Source organism: Neomonachus schauinslandi, chromosome 1 (assembly GCF_002201575.2).
Source record: "Neomonachus schauinslandi chromosome 1, ASM220157v2, whole genome shotgun sequence".
Lineage (NCBI taxonomy): Eukaryota > Metazoa > Chordata > Mammalia > Carnivora > Phocidae > Neomonachus > Neomonachus schauinslandi.
In genome coordinates, this window is record NC_058403.1 from 12,079,136 (window position 1) to 12,099,671 (window position 20,536).

Below are 20,536 nucleotides of genomic sequence, written 5' to 3' on the forward strand. Positions count from 1 at the left end.
ATGTGTAAATTTTGGGGCAAGTTGCTTAGGTTCTTCAAAGCCTCAGGATCTTGTCTGCAACTAAAGGACAAAAATAATCTGTCTTACAAAGTGTGGGGTAAATGAGATGAGGCATGTATAATCCTTGCACTTAATAGCAGTCAGTAAATAGTTTTATTTGTTTTGTTTCTCAGTCCATACCATTTATAGGCCCTTTTTAGCTACTTATCGTCATTTCTGAATACTTGGGCCGCCCAAGTACCCCTGGGCTGCTTATCTCAAGTAGCTTCTGTTCTCTCTTCTTCCTTGTCTGTTAGGAGAGAGTGAATGGCTGAAACAGAGGGGTACATCTTAACCCCTGGATCTCTATTAATTTTCTTGGATTCTTCTACCAAGGAAGTAGTAAAAAGGTCAAGCCTCTGGTTTTCACATTTGAATGTGAAAAATCCCTCCTTTTATCTCTAATTTGAGATGATTTCTCAGCCACTTTGTGCCTTTTCTGAAGAATCCCTTTACTTCCCCAATTTTTATTAACTTCAGCCTTTGATAAGTGGCTTGTTTCTCTGGTGCAGACTTCAGCAAGAATTCTTCAAAATGAGTTCTGAAAGGACTTAAGGATCTTTAAGAATAACTGTCTTAAAGAAGCAAACTTAGGAGTTCTGAATAGAAGCTAAATTTAAAGTAGTTTTGTTCCATTCATTGTTTTTGCCTATAATTTGAATTTGGTTAAACATAGAACACAAAAATGGAATTTTATGAGGTCTGGTGTTGATCTTAGTTGTGCTGGGTTGGGTGGCAGGTGCCATTTGACTAAGGCTACATTTTAAAAGTTTTTCTTGGATGCTTAATTGTAGATAAAAGAAGTAAGCCAACTGATATATTTGCAATTGGTTTTGAAGAAATGGTCGAGTTGAATGCTGGAAACATCGTGAATGCAAGGTAAGCCAACAAGGTAATCGTCTAGTTGAGGGACATGGAAGGCAGATAACTAAGTAGTTGTTACAAAGATAGATTGGGATAATATATGTAAAGGTTTTTTTTTTTTTTTTTTAAGATTTATTTATTTATTTGAGGGGTGGAGAGGGGCAGAGGGAAAGGGAGAGAAAATCTTAAGCAGACTGCACTGAGCGTGGAGCCAGACCTGGGGCTCAGTCTCACGACCCTGAGATCATGACCTGAGCCAAAACCAAGAGTCAGTCACTTAACCAGCTGTGCCACCCAGGCCCCCCTTTGCAAATCTTTTAATATCTGGCTTAAAACAGCTGAATTCTCACATCTACTTCTGTATTAGTCTATTGCAATATGTTTTGGTTGAAGTATATGAAGAGAATCACATAAATATTTAGTTGGAAGTAGAAATAATTTAATAGCCTTTTCAGATACTTTCTTTTCTGATACTACACCAAAGCTCAACAAATAGTTTCTTAATGTTTAGTTGAATATGGAATCTGAAACCATAGCAATAAACTTTTTTTGGTGTTCTATTATACTAATATTCATTGGTCTGTTTTTTATCCTTGCATGATTTTGAAACATCACATATTGGTCATTTTGAAAATACTAGTTCACTGAGTTACGTAGATCTTCCAAATTTTGACACATTTCATTGTATGATATCAAAGCATCATATTGGTTAGTCTCATTACTGATGTCATCAGCAAATGTTTCAAATATTTGGAAGCTATCAGGATCATAGTAGCAGATACAAGTTTTCCAAAACTCTAATTTTTGCTTGAAAACTCAAATTTTATCATTGGAAAGAAATACTATTGGTTGTTTCCCTTAAAAAGGCAGGCTCATTTGAAAAATGTTTGTCAGATAACCTAAGTCTGAATAACCATTGTCTGTCATTAGTTCTTTCAAATAAAAATAGTTTTCCATGAAAAAAGTGGCAGTTCAGCTCTCAACACAAAGTATCCAATGATTTTCCAACCATCATGCTGCAGTGTGCAGCAGAAGTGCTTTGTGCGTATTTCCTATTCATCACATAGAATATGAAAAAGATAGGACTTTGATCAGATGAATAACGTTTATTGCTTCAACAAGGATATTCTTTTTTTTTTTTTTTTAAAGATTCATTCATTTGAGAGAGAGAGAGAGAGCGCACACATGAGAGGGGGGAGGGTCAGAGGGAGAAGCAGACTCCCTGCCGAGCAGGGAGCCCGATGCGGGACTCGATCCTGGGACTCCAGGATCATGACCTGAGCCGAAGGCAGTCGCTTAACCAACTGAGCCGCCCAGGCGCCCTCAACAAGGATATTCTTAGACGAAATGGCATTTTTTTTTAACTGCAAGTGCATGATAGTGAAGACTAATGAATCCTAGTACAGTTTGGTGCTTGGATTCATGTGAAGACATCAGCACTTTTACTCATTGTTGCTCTTACCTCATCATGCAGATGTTGGTCAACACAAACACAAAAGACAAAAAAAATCTTAGTAGTAGTATGAAGATAGGTTTGACCTCATGGGTTTGGGGAAACCCCAGGGATGTTCCCAGACCACACTTTTGAGAACTGCTGTTCTGAAGCCTTATTACAAAATCAAATTACTTAAGTGGAACTTAAAGCTTAAATGTTTTATTTTAAGAAAGTATACTTGCTTTTAAAGTTGAGCAGTTGCCCATCTTTTCTGACCCTTCTTAAGTTTTCAGAATAAAAATACGGGCTGAAATAGTATGGTATAAGTCATCAGTCTTGCAAACGATTGCAATTTTTTTCTTAGCTGAAGTGAATAACATTCATACAGGGAAGTAGAAAAGTCCAATTTCATTCATTTTGCTGTTTTGAATCTCTTTCCTGAAAATACATATTCAGGTCTTAAAATAGAACATACTCTTATGGTTCCTAGTACCAAATTGTTTGATTGTCTAAGTAGAGCTTAATCAAATTATCTTTAGTAAAGTGGTGATTATTCATTTATTTAACCAATATCTTTTGAGCATCTACTCTAGGTGCTAAAGTTACATTAATGAATAAAACAGGCAAAATCTCTACCTGCATGAATCTTCTATTCTAGTGAAAGAGACAGACAATAAACAGTAACTGTAGTAAGTAAATTACAGGCATACCTCGGAGATATTGCAGGTTCAGCTCTCGACCACTGCACTAAAGCAAGTTATCGCAATCAACTTAGTCAAATGAATTTTTTGCCTTCCTGATGCATATAAAAATTGTTTACACTATACTGTACTCACTAAGTGTGCAATGGCATTATGTGTAACCAACAGTATACACACCTTAATTAAGAAGTACTTCATTGCGGGGCGCCTGGGTGGCTCAGTCGTTAAGCATCTGCCTTCGGCTCAGGTCATGATCCCAGGGAGAAGCCTGCTTCTCCCTCTCCCACTCCCCCTGCTTGTGTTTCCTCTCTCACTGTGTCTCTCTCTGTCAAATAAATAAATAAAATCTTTAAAAAAAAAAAACAAACTTCATTGCTAAAAAATGCTAATCATCATCTGAGCTTTCCGCTAGTCATAATCATTGACCACAGATCACCATAACAAATATAATAAAAATGAAAAAGTTTGAAATACTGTGAGAATTGTCAAAATGTGACACAGAGACAGGAAGTAAGCAAATGCTGTTGGAAAAATGGCACTGATGGGCCTGCTTGACACAGGGTTGCCACAGACCTTCAATTTGTAAAAAACGCAATATCTGGGAAGCACAATAAAGCAAATCACAGTAAGACAAGGTGTGCTTGTATGTAGCGTGGTGGAAGACGGTAAGTGGAATGGAAAATAAACAGGTAAAGGGGATCAGGCGTGTGGATTTGGGGGTGTGGTGCAGCTTAAATGGAATGATCAGGTAGGGTTCACTGGACCTGAGAAGTGAGCTGGATAAAGAGATGAAAGCCGTCATTCTCTTCTCAGAATCCAAGTTGTAGTGGTAGGATTATGGTAGGTAGTAGAAGAGAATCCATGTGCTGGATTTGTATTTTGGAGGTGGTATGGCAGTGTTAGATTAGATAAATGGGCGTGAGGTCATATTCTGGCTTACTGCTTATCATGTGTGTAGCCTGGAACTATGAGAACACACTTTTTTGTTCTCCTTTAGAGGTTCTTGGGGGTTCTTTGGAGGTTCAAACTTGTTACTCTGAAAATCCATAAAGACCCAGGCATTTATGCTACCTTCTTTGTATGAACTGTGTTTCAGACTAATGAAATAGTTGAGTAAAGTTCTTTAGAGAAGAATTCTAACTTACTACAAATGCCTATGGAATGCTGCAATTATAAAATCAACATTGTGCAGCCCCTAATGAAGTAATGGCAGTGATCAATAGATACGAAAACCTTAGTAGGATTAATGGGGGAGCTTTTCATTTATAAAGAGTTGATTAGATTGTCAAAGTCTGCACAGCAGATCAAGTGTAACAGCACAGAGATTATGTACTTCCTGCTTTGATGCAAGCGGGACTGCACTAACCATGAGGTTATTTTTGCCAAAAAAATAAATAAATTTGAATGGCTTTCTTAAGCCTTCTACATTAACCAGTTTAAAGCAAATATGAGAGTTAGAGGGACAAGTTAAGATGCTGTGAAGACACGTCAGTCAAATCCAGGCTGTCAAACATTTCACAGACAAATGGCCTAAGTTCTTAAAAAATAAATAGCATTAGAAAGGGGATGGAGTGGCAAGGGTTGAGAAACTATTAAAGATTCAAGAGATATAACAAGCAAATGCAGTGTGTCGGCCCTATTTGGACCCTGTTTTATTTTATTTTATTTTTTAAGATTTTATTTATTTGAGAGAGAGAGAGTGAGTGATGAGTGAGCAGGAGAAGGGGCAGAGGAGAGAGGGGGAGAATCTCAAGCAGATTCCATACTGAGCACAGAGCCCGATGTGGGGCTTGATCTCACAATCCTGAGATCATGACCTGAGCCAAAATCAAGAGTTGTTTGCTTAACTGACTGAGCCACCCGGGTGCCCCCTTGGACCCTGTTTTAAAGAAACCTACTGTGAGAAGACATTTAATTAGGGAAATTTAAATATGAACTGAGTATTAGATGGTATTAAGTAATTGTGTGATAATGGCATCGTGATTATGTAAAAATAAAAATGTCCATTGCATTAGATGACGCATACTAAAGTATATATGTGTGAAATGGCATTTGTCTTAGATTCGATTTAAAATATTCACACACACACAAGTGAGGGGAGATGGAAGAAAAAAGACTGGCAAAATATTGATAATTATTGAAGCTAGGTAATAGGTTTATGGTGCTTTAGCTTATGATTATCTCTTTTTTTGTGCATGTTTAAAATTTTCCATGATAAGCTTATAAAAGATAGTACTTACAGTACAGAAAAAAGAAAAGAGGGGAAAATGTACTTCTCTGTTACCCTAATGAATACTACAGAATAAGTATAACTGGAAATTACTCAAATGGTGAGCACTTATTTAATAAGTATGCTCAGATTTTCTTTGTAAAGGAGTAATAGACTTCAAAGTATGATATTCTTTTGGCTAAATTTTAGGTTTTTCTTTTTAAAGGAAAAAAAAACCAGCCTATATAAAGACTTCACTGTCGGTGTAGATTTCATGACTGTTTGGTAGTCTTATGAAATGTGGGGATATAAAGATATAATTTACAGTTGCCTTATAAAATAGGCTGTATTGTCAAGGTCTTTTAAAAGATTCCCTTTTTAATATTTTCTGCTAGCACGACAAATCAGAAGCTCTGGGCTGTGGAGCTGCAGAAGACCATCTCCCGAGACAACAAGTATGTGCTGCTCGCCTCTGAGCAGTTGGTGGGCGTCTGCCTGTTTGTTTTTATCAGACCACAGCATGCTCCCTTCATCAGGTCAGTAAACAGAGCATCTCCCGTGGCTCATTCCTACCATAGCGTAACAAGCAAAAGACCCGGCATGTTTGTTGCTCCAGAGAAAAATTTACTCATAAAAAAGAAAACCTTACTCATGAATCTTGGCTTTAAATGTGTTTTTAATTAAAGAGTCACTAATAGTTTCACCATACTGTTGCACAGCCTTGTCCTCAAACTGTAGTTTTGTATTTCTTTCATAGACATTCCTGATTTCTGACACGCACAGAACTATTGGAAGTTCCAGTCTTTGATTTAGAGTCTTCTGTTTTAAAGGGATGTTGCAGTTGATACTGTGAAGACTGGAATGGGAGGTGCCACTGGAAATAAGGGAGCAGTTGCAATACGAATGCTATTCCACACAACAAGCCTCTGCTTCGTCTGTAGCCACTTTGCTGCAGGGCAATCACAAGTCAAAGAAAGAAATGAAGATTTTGTAGAAATAGCACGGAAGTTGAGTTTTCCAATGGTAGGTTCTTAACTGCTTGTTCTTGAAGATGAAGCTTTGAAATGTGTACTTTAATTTACCCCAAATTCTCTAACCGTTTTTGAAAACTTAAGATAGTTCCTAGGAACATCAACAGTGTTCACCTAAATTGATGTTTCATGTGTTACTACTCTTGGGTCAAATAAATAGGGTCAATAAATAAAAACTTATTTTTTAAAACTTACAACCACAGAATTGCCCAGGGGAAGGCAAGCATATCTGAGGCAAAGAAATAGTTGTAAAACATTTTTCAAATTGACTGTTTAGGATCTAAAATCCTTTCTCCTTGCCTTCAGGGAAGGATGCTGTTTTCCCACGACTATGTATTTTGGTGTGGTGACTTCAACTATCGCATTGATCTCCCTAATGAAGAAGTTAAAGAGCTGATAAGACAGCAAAATTGGGATTCTCTTATAGCAGGAGATCAGCTTATCAATCAAAAAAATGCTGGACAGGTATATACATATTTAAGAAGATACTTGCATGGAGAAGAAGGGGATCTTTTGTTATGAAACATGCTTTCCTTAATCACAATATTCCCTTTTTTTTTTTTTTTAATTTTTTGGGGTTTTTCTCTCTCTCTTTTTTTTTTTTTTTTTTTGAGAGGGGGAGAGAAGGTTGGGGGTGGGCAGAGGGAAAGGGAGAGAGAGAATCCCAAGCAGGCTCCATACTCAGTGTGGAGCCCTATAGCAGGGCTCGATCTTATGACCCTGAGATCATGACCTGAGCCCAATCGAGTCAGACGCTTAACCAACTGAGCCACCCAGGCACCCCACTTAGAGTCTCTTTATACTTATATACATGTCTCTCGTTTAACATATACAGAATTACATTTCCTTAAAAAAATTTTAAAAAAACGAAAAGAAAAAGAAGACTCTTAATAATTCCCAGGAGGAAAAATATATTAAAGTATACATGTCTCTCGTTTAACATATACAAATTACATTTTATTAAAAAAAATTTTTAAAAACGAAAAGAAAAAGAAGACTCTTGATAATTCCCAGGAGGAAAAGTATATTAAAGTCTCTGTAAGATTCACCTTCAAGTGGAAGAGTATACATTTTTGGTTCCTTCTTTTTCAGTAATAGTGAATTTAGAATCTTTGTCTTCAGAGCCACTGTTTTTTGGCTTTAAGACCCTGTGGTAATCTGCTTTATTTATTCTTTATTTATTTATTCTTTTGTTTCTTATATCATCTGCCTTTCTAAAACTTATTTTTTAAAACTTACAACCACAGAATTTTGGAAGGCTAAATTTTTTTTTTTTTTTAAAGTAAGAGGTGATTGAGGCCCCTTGATATGGTGCCTTTGTGATCATCTGACTTATACTCTACCACTTTAGGCCCCACTTAACTTTTTAGGTCTTACTTCCTCATTTGATAATTAGATGTCAAGACTATAGGATTTCTAAAATCCATTATAGTTTTAAGTATCTCTTATAGCGCAAAGGTCTGGTAGAATTCCCTTATTCACCTTTTTTACTTTGTTTAATCAAAGGTCAAACAAGTGGCATGAACAAGTCCTAGGTTATTTTTTCTTAAACGTTTGTTCCATTCAGTTAAAAGTGTTCATCTGATGGACACAAATTTTGTGTGAATCTCCAGCACATAATGGACATTTAATGAATGGCTTGCCTGAATGAAAAAGAACTTTTTTTTTCAAATAACTTACTTTATATATGTTTGTTTTAGATTTTTAGAGGATTTTTAGAAGGAAAAGTAACCTTTGCTCCGACATACAAATATGACTTGTTTTCTGATGACTATGACACCAGTGAAAAGTGCCGCACCCCTGCCTGGACAGACCGTGTCCTCTGGAGAAGAAGGAAGTGGCCTTTTGATAGATCAGGTTGGGACATGGATTTCCTCATTTAAATGAGCTAGCTCATGCAAATTTTATGAGGAAGAAGGGAATGATATAAATATCAAGGGAGGAGGGCTGTCAACCAGGTTTGGAAACCTTTCAACCGAGGTTTTCTAGAATAGAAGAAATAAAATATAAAACAATTTAAAAAATATTCTCAGACTTGCTTATAATAATTTAATTTTTTGGTCTATTTTCTTTCAGTGACATAATTTCATATAAAGAGAAGCAGGGAAACATTTTTATGAAATTTTTATGAGAATTTCAATGGAGTGCTAATGAAGGTTTTTAATTTGAATAACTAATCTGGTTTGTAAATATTATGAACTGCCCCTTGTCTCTTGAATTACTTATGAAACACTAGGTAGTCACAGGTCTTTAGGTAATTTCAGAAGTAAAGCCTGAATTATTTACTAAGTAAAGCATAAAATGATAATTTAACCAAAACCTTTCTAACTTAAAGTTATCTAGACTTCCTGCTGCTTAACAAGTGTATCAGGCATCCCAGCCTCAGGCAACTGAAGCCTATAAAGCAAAGAAGCTAGCTGGCTCCTCCATCATCTGTCATGCTCATGTGGCTTCTCTTGTGTGTGTGTGTGTGTGTGTGTGTGTTTGTTTGTTTTTAATTCTGACTGCAGCTGAAGATTTAGATCTTCTAAATGCTAGTTTTCAAGATGGAAGCAAAATCCTCTACACATGGACTCCTGGCACTTTGCTGCACTACGGAAGAGCTGAGCTGAAGACCTCCGACCATAGGTTTAAACGGTCTTGGTATTTCTAATGGTGCTTGAAATTTATTTGAAATACATCTTTTCTTAAACATGTCTAACACATCCATCTTCCTTTATGCCTTAAGGCCTGTCGTTGCCCTGATTGATATAGATATATTTGAAGTTGAAGCTGAAGAGAGGCAAAACATTTATAAAGAAGTAATTGCAGTTCAGGGTCCACCAGATGGTACAGTTTTGGTCTCAATCAAAAGTTCTGTCCCAGAAAATAATTTTTTCGATGATGCTTTGATTGATGAGCTTCTGCAGCAGTTTACAAATTTTGGTGAAGTTATACTCATAAGGTGAGTAAAATATTTAGTGTGCAAAAGCAGCTCATGACTCCTAAATATTTTCTATATTAGAAATTACCTTTTTATTGTTTGAATAGCATATGAATATGGTAGACCCTTGAATGATGTGGGAGTTGGGGGCACTGATCCTCCCATGCAGTCGAAAATCCACTTAGAAGTTTGACTCCCCCAAAACTACTAATAGTCTACTGTTGACTGGAAGCCTTACCGATGATGTAAACAGTCAATTAACACATATTTTATATGTTATGTGTCTTACATACTTACAATAAAGTAAGCTAGAGGAAAGAAAATGTTAAAATTGTAAGGAAGAGAACAAACATTTACAGTACTGTACTGTATCAGGAAAAATCCACATAAGCGGACACCTGCAGTTCAAATCTGTGTTGTTTAAGGGTCAACTGTATTTTTATTTCCAAACTACGGGAAAATCATACTATAGAAATGTTGTTCAAAGAGTTCATAGGTTTTGAAACTGAACTCTTGTTAGAAAGTTTGAAGTTGAGTAATAAAAGTTGATGTGAACAATTGACAAAAATATGTGCACATTTAGATGTGGTATCTTAAGATTCCCATACAGTCTAATGTATAACAAAGCCCCACAGCAAAATGAAGCTGCGATCACTGTTTTATTTTTGTAAGGAGAGTTAGGAGTAAAGCAGAGTGACTTTTCCTCCCTCGGTTTAAGAAATTTGATATTTTAAGTAATTTTAAGTACATTTAATTTCCAACTAATGGAGAAGCAGCACCACCAGATGAACAGTCAGGAGTCATCCAGTCCAGTCTTCGTTTCTGTCATTGACTTAACCATCTGCCTTTTGCAGATGCTTCTTTCCTTGTTTAAAAAAAAATGTTCTCTTCCAAGTAGACAGCAGTTTTGAGAGACTGAATGACATGTATGTGTTTGAATTTCATAGGGAAGAGGTTTGATTCCTTTCTGTGCTTTTCATCTACTCATTTAGGTATGTTTTATAGCTATTTGGTGGGTAGATCTCTGTACGAGGTGTGGTGGAAGAGCAGAGGAGAAATTGAAGACTTGATTCCTACTTGTAATCCAATGGAAAGATCAGGATTGTATAATGGCTTCCCTAGATACTAAACAGAGTACCCCACAGACTGAAGATGGTGTGCTTTCTGTAGAGTGAGAAGCCTGCCCAAGAAACCTAGAGTCCTTTCAGAAAGTAAATGACCAAATAGAGACGAAATTGCATTTATATATCCTTCAAATCATTTAACAAAGATCCACCCCAAAGCTTTAAAATAAAACATTTCTAAAATCCTAAGGCACTAGGAAGTACATAGTGAAATCTCCAAGTTTACAGATGACAGTAAGCTTTGCCAACTACAGAAAGCCAAATTACCAGGAGCACAATATGGGCAGCATAGTAGCAGACAAGTGTCCTCATGAGCAAATGGAGACTATGGCACTGGGCTAGAGAATCCAAAGTGTACATTAGGGATGAAAGACTCTGATACAGGAAAACAACCTATCTTTATAACCCAGTCTCGAAGGAACTTGGTATTAAATGAGAGCCAAAAGCTTTCCCCAAAGTGCTTGTCTTAATTTGAAAAAGTATTGGTGGGTACCTGGGTGGCTCAGTTGGTTAGGCGTCTGCCTTTGGCTCAGGTCATGATCCCAGAGTCCCGGGACCTAGTCCCACTTGGGCTCTTTGCTCAGCGGGAAGTCTGCTTCTCCCTCTGCCCCTCACCCCACCTTTGTGCTCTCTCTCTCACTCTCCCTCTCAAATAAATAAATAAAATCTTAAAAAAAAAAAAGAAAGAAAGAAAGAAAAAGTATTGGTAACAAAACAAGGTAGTACCCTAACGTTATAAAACTGTGCGTTGTCTCCACACATGGAATATTCTGGTTGGTATACCTGCAGACAACCAAGTTAGAATAGAAAAAGCAGACCATGGAAGTAAACAAGGAGAGGACTACTGTCACCAGTAAAGCTAAACTGACCATTGCCTTTTGGTCTAGAATAAAACAACTGTTAAGGAATGACCGAAGTCTATAAACCCTTTTATTTGTAAATGACAGATTCCCTGGAAATGTAAATGGGACAAATGTAGATACTTCTATTAGTTGGGGGGAAAATCTAGAAGCTTTTACCCTAGTGGGTGAAAACAGGAAGAAAATACAGCCTCTCCTCTTGATATCCATAAGCCATGCTTTTGAATCCTTGGTTAAGTGTGTGTGTGCGCGCACGTGCGTGGCCCTTTGAAAAATCTGCAAGGATTCCTGATCTTGACTTATATAATTGGAAGTAGTTCAATGAGTAAAATTGTTCTGTAAATAAGACTGATAATGTTTTTGTTTTCCTCTTTTTTAAACGATAACATTATTACGTGTCAGTGATCATCTTATTCAGAACTTGTTCTAATGTCCTTTGTATTTTTTTCTTTTGGGGGGTTCCTTATTTCAAAATTACAAACCTAGAATCATAGCAAATGCCATTGAAGTCCCAAGAGAGTAAATGGCTGTCAGTGAATAAAGACAAGGACCATAATAAACTAAGGTACCTTGGGGCCAGTCAGATATATATATTCTAATGACAATTCCCTATCTTATTTCTTGGTCAAAGGAAATTTGCTTCAGGGAAGTCATTGAGACCCTGAAAATACATAGTTCTGGACTACAGGTCTGGGAGACTTGGATTCTAGCGACCTGTAACTCATTATCCATATAGGGTCACTTTGAACAAGCCACTTAAAACCTCTGGCCCTTTTTTTCCCTTATCAGTGAAATGAAGAATTAGATTAGCAGGGATCACAAATGGAGGTCCATAGGTCCGACTGCTTTATTAGCATAGTATTTGAAAGAAATTTGAATTTGAAAGCTTTTAGAGGAAGCGTGCCCTCTCCAGGTCACCAGTGGCCCTACTGCTCTCCCTGTTGTTTTTTACTTTCTGGCCTCTATAGGCCCTTGATAATCAGTAGTCATTGGGTTAGTCGTTGGGCTAGTTACATATAAGATACTGATTATTTTTTATGGCTTATTTTTCTCTTTCTTGAAGGTTTGTAGAAGATAAAATGTGGGTTACATTTTTGGAGGGAAGCTCTGCCTTGAGTGTTCTGAACCTAAATGGTAAAGAGGTAAGGTAGCATTTGTTGATTCTAAACCATTTTGAAAAAAGGCATCCGAAGATTATGTTTTTATAGACAGGCAGCAGGATTATCTAAATGTATTTCCAGTGCAGGACTATAAAAGACCTTATGGTGTGTTTTAATATTTATTATTTAGACTAAGTTTCTGACCAGCTTGGAATTATTTTGGTCCTCCCTAAAGATACTAACCATTGGTAACACACTAAGAAGAAAAAACATGTGTATCACCTAACTGGATTTTTATTATATGGAAACTTATTAATTGGGATAGATATTCTGGCTTATTCATAGTAGGAAAGATTTCTATTAAATGAAGAAGATGCTTTATTTACAAGAAAACAAGGGAGGAAGGTACTCTTTATTCCTAGGAACTGGTTTTATTGGCTTGGATCAGGGTACCCAGATAACCATTTTCAGGTATAGGTAAAATAATTCCCATAGATAACAAATCCATCCCACTGAAATATTTTAGAAATTTTTAATTAGTGGAGGTATTCCTAACCTGTGACTTAAAATGTTATTGATGGAGGAAATTTACATCAATGGCCTGGAATAGTTTTACTTCTATAAAGTGCTGTGTCTATCTGTTTTTTCTGAATGATTTTGGACAGATCCTAAATTTCTAAGCATGTGGTCACTAGAAGGATGGACTAAAATCCAGACCTAATTTCTCCAACAGTGGAAAACTCATAAAGCCTTCCGTGAGCTTACTCTTCTGTCACATTACTTCAGTTTCCTTGGAGTAAAACGACAGTTTCCACACATATATTGCTTTTGAAATAGGTTTTATATGCTAGTTTTTCCTGAATGTAATAGTAATACACTCAAGCAAAAGTAAATTGTGAAGTACAGAAAAGTATAAAGAAAGAAGTAGTGAAGAACACTAATCCAACCATTACAAAATAATTTCTCTTAACCTTGATAGATGCATGTATATTAAAACCAGTGAGATTATATATACATTTGTGTGTGTAGTAACACAAGCAGGATATACATGTACATATACATACATACGTGCACAGACACAAATAAGATTGTGTTGTAAGTGCTGTTTTCTCACTGCCTATTCACTTGACGGTATCATGGACATTTTTCTATATGAGCAAATATGTCATTTTTAATGTCTGCAGACATTAATTTTGTTATGTGGATAAATACATAAATTTATTTAACGAACTCTTATTAATAGCTAGATTGTTGGAATTTTAATTATTAAAACCAACATTCCAGGGAAGTCCTGTGTACACTATAACTTTGTGTGCTTATCCTGTTATTCCTGACCTTAGGATAAATTCCTAAATGTAAATTTGCTGTGTTAGAGAATATAGGCATATTATAATTTGATGTTTGTTGCCTAATTGTTCTTCAGAAAGTATGGATCTAATTATATTATGCCTTGGATTACCTAATATTTACATCCTAATTGATACTGGGTAATTTCTAACTTTGACAGCCTGAAAAACCAGAAGTAGTATGTCATTTCCGTTAAGATTTTAATTGCTGGTCATCTTAATTTATTGGTCATTGGTACTTTCTAAATGAGCTGCGTATGTCCTTAGCCTATTTTTCCCTGGGGTATTTATTCATCTTCTGAAGCAGCCTTGGTGTAAAGTTCAGTCCCTTTCCATCTGTGCTGCAGATATTCCTACCTGCCGATCTTGTAACTTGGTTGTGTCTTAACTGTATGGAAATTAGATTTTTAAATTTAATTCTAGCTTTAGTTTCTTTAAAGCCTCTCTTCATCCCATGAGGATATAAATATTTAAGAGCAACTCTCAGTTCGGCGTTAGCTTACTCCCTTGCTGAGTATTTCTTTTGTCTTTCTCTGATAGTTTAATTTTCTTTATTTTATTTTTTCTCCTCCTTTTCAGCCCTGTCCCTTACCCTCAAGTCTAGTTATCTGTGTTATGCTCTTAGAAAATACCCACTCTTAAGTCCCTAAAAATATTTTGAAAATTCTGTAAAAATTATGTTTATGGAAAATATATAATAATGTTTAATTTGTCCTTTTGAAAGTTAGATATTTCCAAACCTCTAGTCTGTTGCTTTGTTATTAACATTATTTCAGCCCCAAATCTTCTAGGACGTATGTAGATCCTTAAGAGCTCTTGCATTCCAGGGAAGGAGCTGGGAAAATTAGATAGCTTAGGGCGCCTGGGTGGCTCAGTCGTTAAGCGTCTGCCTTCGGCTCAGGTCATGATCCCAGGGTCCTGGGATCGAGTCCCACATCGGGCTCCCTGCTCGGCAGGAAGCCTGCTTCTCCCTCTCCCACTCCCCCTGCTTGTGTTCCTGCTCTCGCTGTCTCTCTCTCTGTCAAATAAATAAATAAAATCTTAAAAAAAAAAAAAATTAGATAGCTTAAGTGGGGCAAACCTAAAGGATGATCTTGAGCATGTTCTTTAAAGACCTATGAAGCCTGTTGCCAAGTTCTGAAATGGAGTTGATTTGTTCTGATAAGCAAATAAAGGATTATTGGTTTCTTAGGACACTGACGTCAAAGCTCAGTGTAGATAGTAAATTACTATTAAAAACGACTGTACCGTTCAGGCCAGCAGCTTTGTGTCTCCATCCTGTGCCTTCAAGGAACTCTAATGTCTTTAGCACTTTGAGCCACGGAAGATCTGTACCCACAAAGGTGTCAGCTGTTGGTCACAGCTACACAGCTCCTTTGGAAATACCAGAAAAGTTCACTTATTTTATATACTCCAGAAGCTCTTTAAAGGAAGGAATTTGAAACTGTGTAGGAGAGAGCTTACATTTTAGAAAGCAAGTTTATTACATGGTATGGGTTTTAAATGACAGTGTCTTTCTAGTGCACGGTCTCTGTTTGACCAAGGAGTCTTGTGGCTGTGTGCAGGTTTTTTGAAACTATTTTTGAATACATCAACAGGACAGCGTGACTTAATTATAATGTGTTTGGCTGTTGCAGATTATACTTTTGTCTAAAAGCCATTCACATTTATAGGAAAGGCAGAATGCCAGTCCGTCTCTTCTGTAATTGTTTCATGTAGGAACAATTAACCTGTGGATCAGAATCAAAGGAAGTATCAAATTATGTAGCAAAGTTGTCAGTGAATTTACATCTGGCCAGGGAAAGATACTGGCCACAGCAACAGAAACCTGAATCTGTGTGCATCCTAGAAGAGAAGACCTTAGATTTAGCAACACGGGCTTTTAAAGGGAAAATTGGGAATGTTTAAGCTACTTCAAAATTCGGTATATGTTAAGTTGAATCTAGCTGAATTAAGCCTAGACTATTGCATAGTGTAACTAAAGCTGTCGCTTTATTCCAAGATAATTTTCATGCTAATGAATTTTTAATTTCTATCTCTTTTAATCAACTAGTTACTGGGTCGGACTGTAACTATTACTTTAAAAAGTCCAGACTGGATCAAAAATTTGGAGGAAGAAATGAGTTTAGAGAAAATTAATGTTGCATTGCCATCATCGACAAGCTCCACACTGCTTGGTGAAGATGCGGAGGTCACAGCAGATTTCGATATGGAAGGTTTGTTTATGGAACACATTTACTTCTGTGCTTCTAGATAAGTGTCCTTTCCCGTCAGTGAAGTCTTAGTCTCCAAGTTTATCCATCTCTATCTTCTTGCAACACACAGAGCAGTATTAATTGGATTTTGTTTTGCATTGTATTTGTCTCTTTTGCCTGTACCTAGACTTCAGATTGCAAATGTATTTGTCCTTCTTGCATTTAAAGGTTAAGATCTTTACAACTGTGAGTTTATGTCCTTCTGTGCTAAGAGCACGAATTGGTATTTCTGGTGTGTGGTTTGGTCCCACTAGTTGCAGTTAAGGTAGAAAAGTAGAAGTTCAAAGTGGGTGTTCTAACAACAGAAATGGGTTCAAAGTAGTTATTACAAAAGAAGATACATTTCAGGGCGCCTGGGTGGCTCAGATGGTTAAGCGTCTGCCTTCGGCTCAGGTCGTGATCCCAGGGTCCTGGGATCGAGTCCCGCATCGGGCTCCCTGCTCCTTGGGAGCCTGCTTCTCTCTCTCTCTCTCTCTCTCTCTGTCTCTCATGAATAAATAAATAAAAAATCTTTAAAAAAAAAAAAAAGATACATTTCAAAGCAATTTTAAAAAGATTCTCAAGGAGGCTAAGAGCCCATGCATTTGAATGGACCCATATAAATGTGGCCATTTCATATTTAGCGTTTAGTACCTAGTTATCTGGATAATAATTTCCTTAAATGTAATCAAGAAATGCAGGTGCTTTCTCATGCTATGTGCTGTGTTATTCTAGCATATTTCCCATGACAGTGCATCCCTTAGTTTATAAAATAACAATATATCATGCTGTGAAGCTGCATACATTCCAGGTAACACATTTAAGAGTTGAGCGCCGTACAAGACAACTCCAGCTTTCACGTTTCTCTTTTCATTCATTGGCTTAGTCCATACATTTATGTCCTACCTTGGATGTGCCGGGTACGTACTAGGTGCTGAAAATTCAACAGATATCATCCTTGTCCTTCCAGAACTCCTAGCTTAGTGTTACCAGTGAGCAGGCAGTGAGAGTCAGGTGACAGATGCAGTCATGAACAATGCTGTGGTAGTTCATGGGACAGTTGCCCACCTCGGATTTGGGAAGCAGGGAAAGGTTTCCCAGAGAAATTGAAATTTGAGTTGAGAGTCTAAAGACTGGGTGAGAATTAGATGAGGGAAGGTGGAGAGGGTGAGCCAGGAAGAAGGAATGTGCAGGGACCAAAGGGGGAGAAGGCTCAAAGCTCTTCTGTAAGTACGCTCATGAGGGAGTAAAGGGAGAGAAAAGAAATCAAGCAGGGGAGCGGTGTGGGGTGGAAGATGAATTTGGTCTGGATCATGTTGAACTGAGGTGTCTTGGGAGACTGCTGGGCCCACATGTGGGCTGTGGGTGTGTGAGGCAGGTGCTCCGCAGAGAGCTCTGGGCTCACAGGGCAGCTCTGATAGCAGCTCAAGTCACGGGTTGTCATTAGCTTGGCCAGAAGGACTGTATAGAGATGGGAGAAAACTGGTCCTGGGAATGAACAGAGAACCCCAGATTTTAAAGACAGGCAGAAGGCAACTGCTCACAAAAGGAAAATGAAAAGAAACAACTAGCAATGTCAGAGAGCCAAGAGATGGGCCTAAAAATCAAGGAAAGAAATGGTAACAAGGAAGGCATAGTCAATGGAGTCCTGTGTCACAGGGAGAGGAGGAGAAATGGGGACCACAGCTTGCCCTTTGGATTTAAGAACAGTGAAGGAGGCTGTTGGTGACACTCATGAGAGTACTTTCAGTGCAGTGATGAGGCCAGATGGTGGTAAATTGAGGTGTGGATAGAAGGTGAAGAAGTGGAGAGAGTGTCTATAGACAGCTCTTTAAAGAAGCTAAGATGGGGGCTGCGGAGTGTGAGGGGCAGTTGTTCCAGGGAGATTGGGGATCCAGGGAGTGCTGTTTGAAATGAGAGAGGCTTAAGAGGTCTTCATGCCATGGTAAGGGCTGACAATGTTGGGGACCAGCAGGGCAGAAGGGGTGATAGAGCAGGTCACTGAGAAAATGGGGCGGGGGGGGGGGCAGAACCACAAAAACCCGAGTGCAACCATGGGATTAGACTCCAGCTTGGCAGCAGGTTGTGGGAAGGGGGTCCCATCTTAAGACTTCTCTCTCCTGATGGGGCGCCTGGGTGGCTCAGTCATTAAGCATCTGCCTTCGGCTCAGGTCATGATCCCAGGGTCCTGGGATCGTGCCCCACATCAGGCTCCTGGCTCAGCGGGAAGCCTGCTTCTCCCTCTCCCACTTCCCCTGCTTGTGTTCCCTCTCTCGCTGTGTTTCTCTCTGTCAAATAAATAAATTAAAAAATTAAAAAAAAAAAAAAAGACCTCTCTCCTCTGAGAAGTGTTAAAAGCTGAGGTTATCTACAGGAGTAGGGCAACCCACAGTCTCAGGAGAGTTGAGAAGTTTCAAGATAAAGCTCCTGAGAAGGGAGTGGGGGGTTGCGGAGAGCCAATCACGAAATTGCCAGGCAGCTTTGGGATCCCAGAGGAGGCTGAAAATTGCAAACTGAATGTGACTGCAATCGTCAGCACCACGGGATTCTCTCCAGCAGCAGCACTCAGCAGCCCAGGTGCGGTGATGGAACTGATGCCCGTGGGACAGAAGGTGCGTGGGGGTGGCCGAGGTGAAGTGCCATCGAATCCGAAGACAGACTCAGAGAAGCAGAATGGCATCGGGGCTAAAAGGAGAGGGATCAAAGGCCTGGATCCTGATAAAGTCCCAAGAGGGAAGAGTCACTGAGGGACAGAACTGAAAGGCTGGGAGCTAGTGTTTTGAGTATTATTTCAGAGCTAGTGCAGTTGGGAGGGCTGTGTGTGTTTGAGTGGAAGAATGTGTAAGGACAAGACCAAGGTTTTTCAGTTGTTGATGTGTTGTCTACATGGATTTTGATGTCACCCAGAGAGATGGTGGGACCCGACTGTCATCCTGCTCTCTGCTTGGTCCTCAGTGAATGGGTTCAAGTCACCAGAAGGATGGAGGTTGGAGATTATGGCAGCAAGTGGGTGTGGAGAGCGTTAACATAAATTCCTGCAGGCGTAGGCTCAAAGAAGTAGACCTTTTTATTCAGGATTGGAGGATTAATGTTCTGAAATTGGAATCAGGTTGCAAGGGGAACCTGACTCTACTTTCCAACCCTGAGGAAAGGAGGGAGATGGGGGGGCCTCAGGGGAGCACAGGGGAAGGAGTGGTGAGGAGACTTTTGGGGAAGGGTATGTAGCTGTCTGAGAGCCTGTCTACTATAAGGGCTGGAGCTGAGTTGAGGACTCCCCCAGAGTGGGGAGGGAGCAGTTCCGTGCAGCAAGTAGAAAGGTTTGGAAGGAAAGGAGAGCAGTAAACTTTTGAGTCAGCCAGCCCTGAGATAGCTGCTCAGTGGAATATTGAAACCACTTATGTCAACCCCGCTCCAGGTGTTAGTCACCACGGACATCCTGATGCTCTGAGGTAATAGGCTATCTTTAGTTACAGTTTAACCTCTGCATGTTTGCAATGTCATAACGAACCCCTTGAAACCTGGATTGGTAAAAACAATCTCTGAGAAAGTGAAAATGGTGGTAATTTTAATAACCTTGTTTCCTTAGGTGATGTCGATGATTACAGTGCTGAAGTTGAGGAAATTCTTCCCCAGCACCTGCAGCCGTCTTCAAGTTCTGGCCTTGGCACTTCCCCAAGCTCTTCACCCCGGACCAGTCCCTGCCAGTCACCGACCATATCAGAGGGCCCCGTACCTTCCCTTCCCGTAAGACCAAGTCGAGCACCATCGAGAACTCCTGGGCACCCAACTTCACAAAGTGTGTATTTTATTTCAGGTTTTCTGTGACTTTCCCTAGCTGATCTGTTTGATTTTATATGGTCAAATCTCTGATGCCTTTGGATCTGTACTGTGTTTTCTATGCATACAAAAGAGGAAGCCTGTAGATGGTAAGCCCTAAATGGAAAGGAAGGTAACTCATCATCACTTTCATCAGATGAGAATTTTTCTTAAACCTTTTTTCCTATGAGGTTGATCCATGTCTTAAAATTGATGTTTTTCTGTCAGTGCAGTAAGAACTCATTACCATCTGGGCTTAAGTATCTATTTATACATAACCTCTATTATGGTATGAAGCAAAAAGAGACAAAAAAATTTTTTTGAGTTCAAATTTAAGAGTCATTACTCCTCCAAAGTTGGAAGATTTGTCCTGGAAGTTGTTATATCACATGACTAAATCACTGTTCTATGCTTACCAACATCTCCAGAAAATGTCTTCCATTTCGTAAATTTCTCCAGTTCTCCCATACTACTCTTAGAGGACTGGCTTCATTAGATAAATTCAAGATAAGCTAAGGTGTAGAGAAAAGAAGAGACTCCTTTTTTCTTCTCTGTATGGGCCAGCAGACTGCAAATGACCTTATTCAACCCACGCTTTGTGCCCTCTTGATCGGGCCACTCAGTAAATCAGCTCTCAGCACCTGGGGCCTTGGTAAGGCGTCCACATGGAGCTACAGCACTCTTGCTTCCATGGTACCAAAGGGGACTTTAATGGCAGAACTGCTTATGTTATTGATAGTAAAAATGCATGTCAGTACATTACAGAACAAATGGAGAAAATGAGCAAAATCAAGAATCGAGAATCTGTCATATGTATTGGGAAGCACCATACTCACATGCTCACACCCACGTGG

The 20,536-nt window shown here is 38.7% G+C and overlaps 1 protein-coding gene across 1 annotated transcript in view; it reads left to right on the top strand.

Moving 5' to 3' along the window:
- SYNJ1 (synaptojanin 1) overlaps positions 1 to 20,536 on the top strand; it is an 85,220-nt gene that overhangs the window by 50,894 nt on the left and 13,790 nt on the right. The window contains exons 15-24 of the mRNA XM_021678001.1: positions 834 to 918; positions 5,644 to 5,784; positions 6,079 to 6,271; positions 6,586 to 6,744; positions 7,980 to 8,136; positions 8,790 to 8,907; positions 9,008 to 9,223; positions 12,250 to 12,328; positions 15,686 to 15,848; positions 19,453 to 19,662. Of these exons, the coding sequence (XP_021533676.1) occupies positions 834 to 918; positions 5,644 to 5,784; positions 6,079 to 6,271; positions 6,586 to 6,744; positions 7,980 to 8,136; positions 8,790 to 8,907; positions 9,008 to 9,223; positions 12,250 to 12,328; positions 15,686 to 15,848; positions 19,453 to 19,662 (1,521 nt within the window). The remainder of the gene's footprint in view (positions 1 to 833; positions 919 to 5,643; positions 5,785 to 6,078; positions 6,272 to 6,585; positions 6,745 to 7,979; positions 8,137 to 8,789; positions 8,908 to 9,007; positions 9,224 to 12,249; positions 12,329 to 15,685; positions 15,849 to 19,452; positions 19,663 to 20,536) is intronic.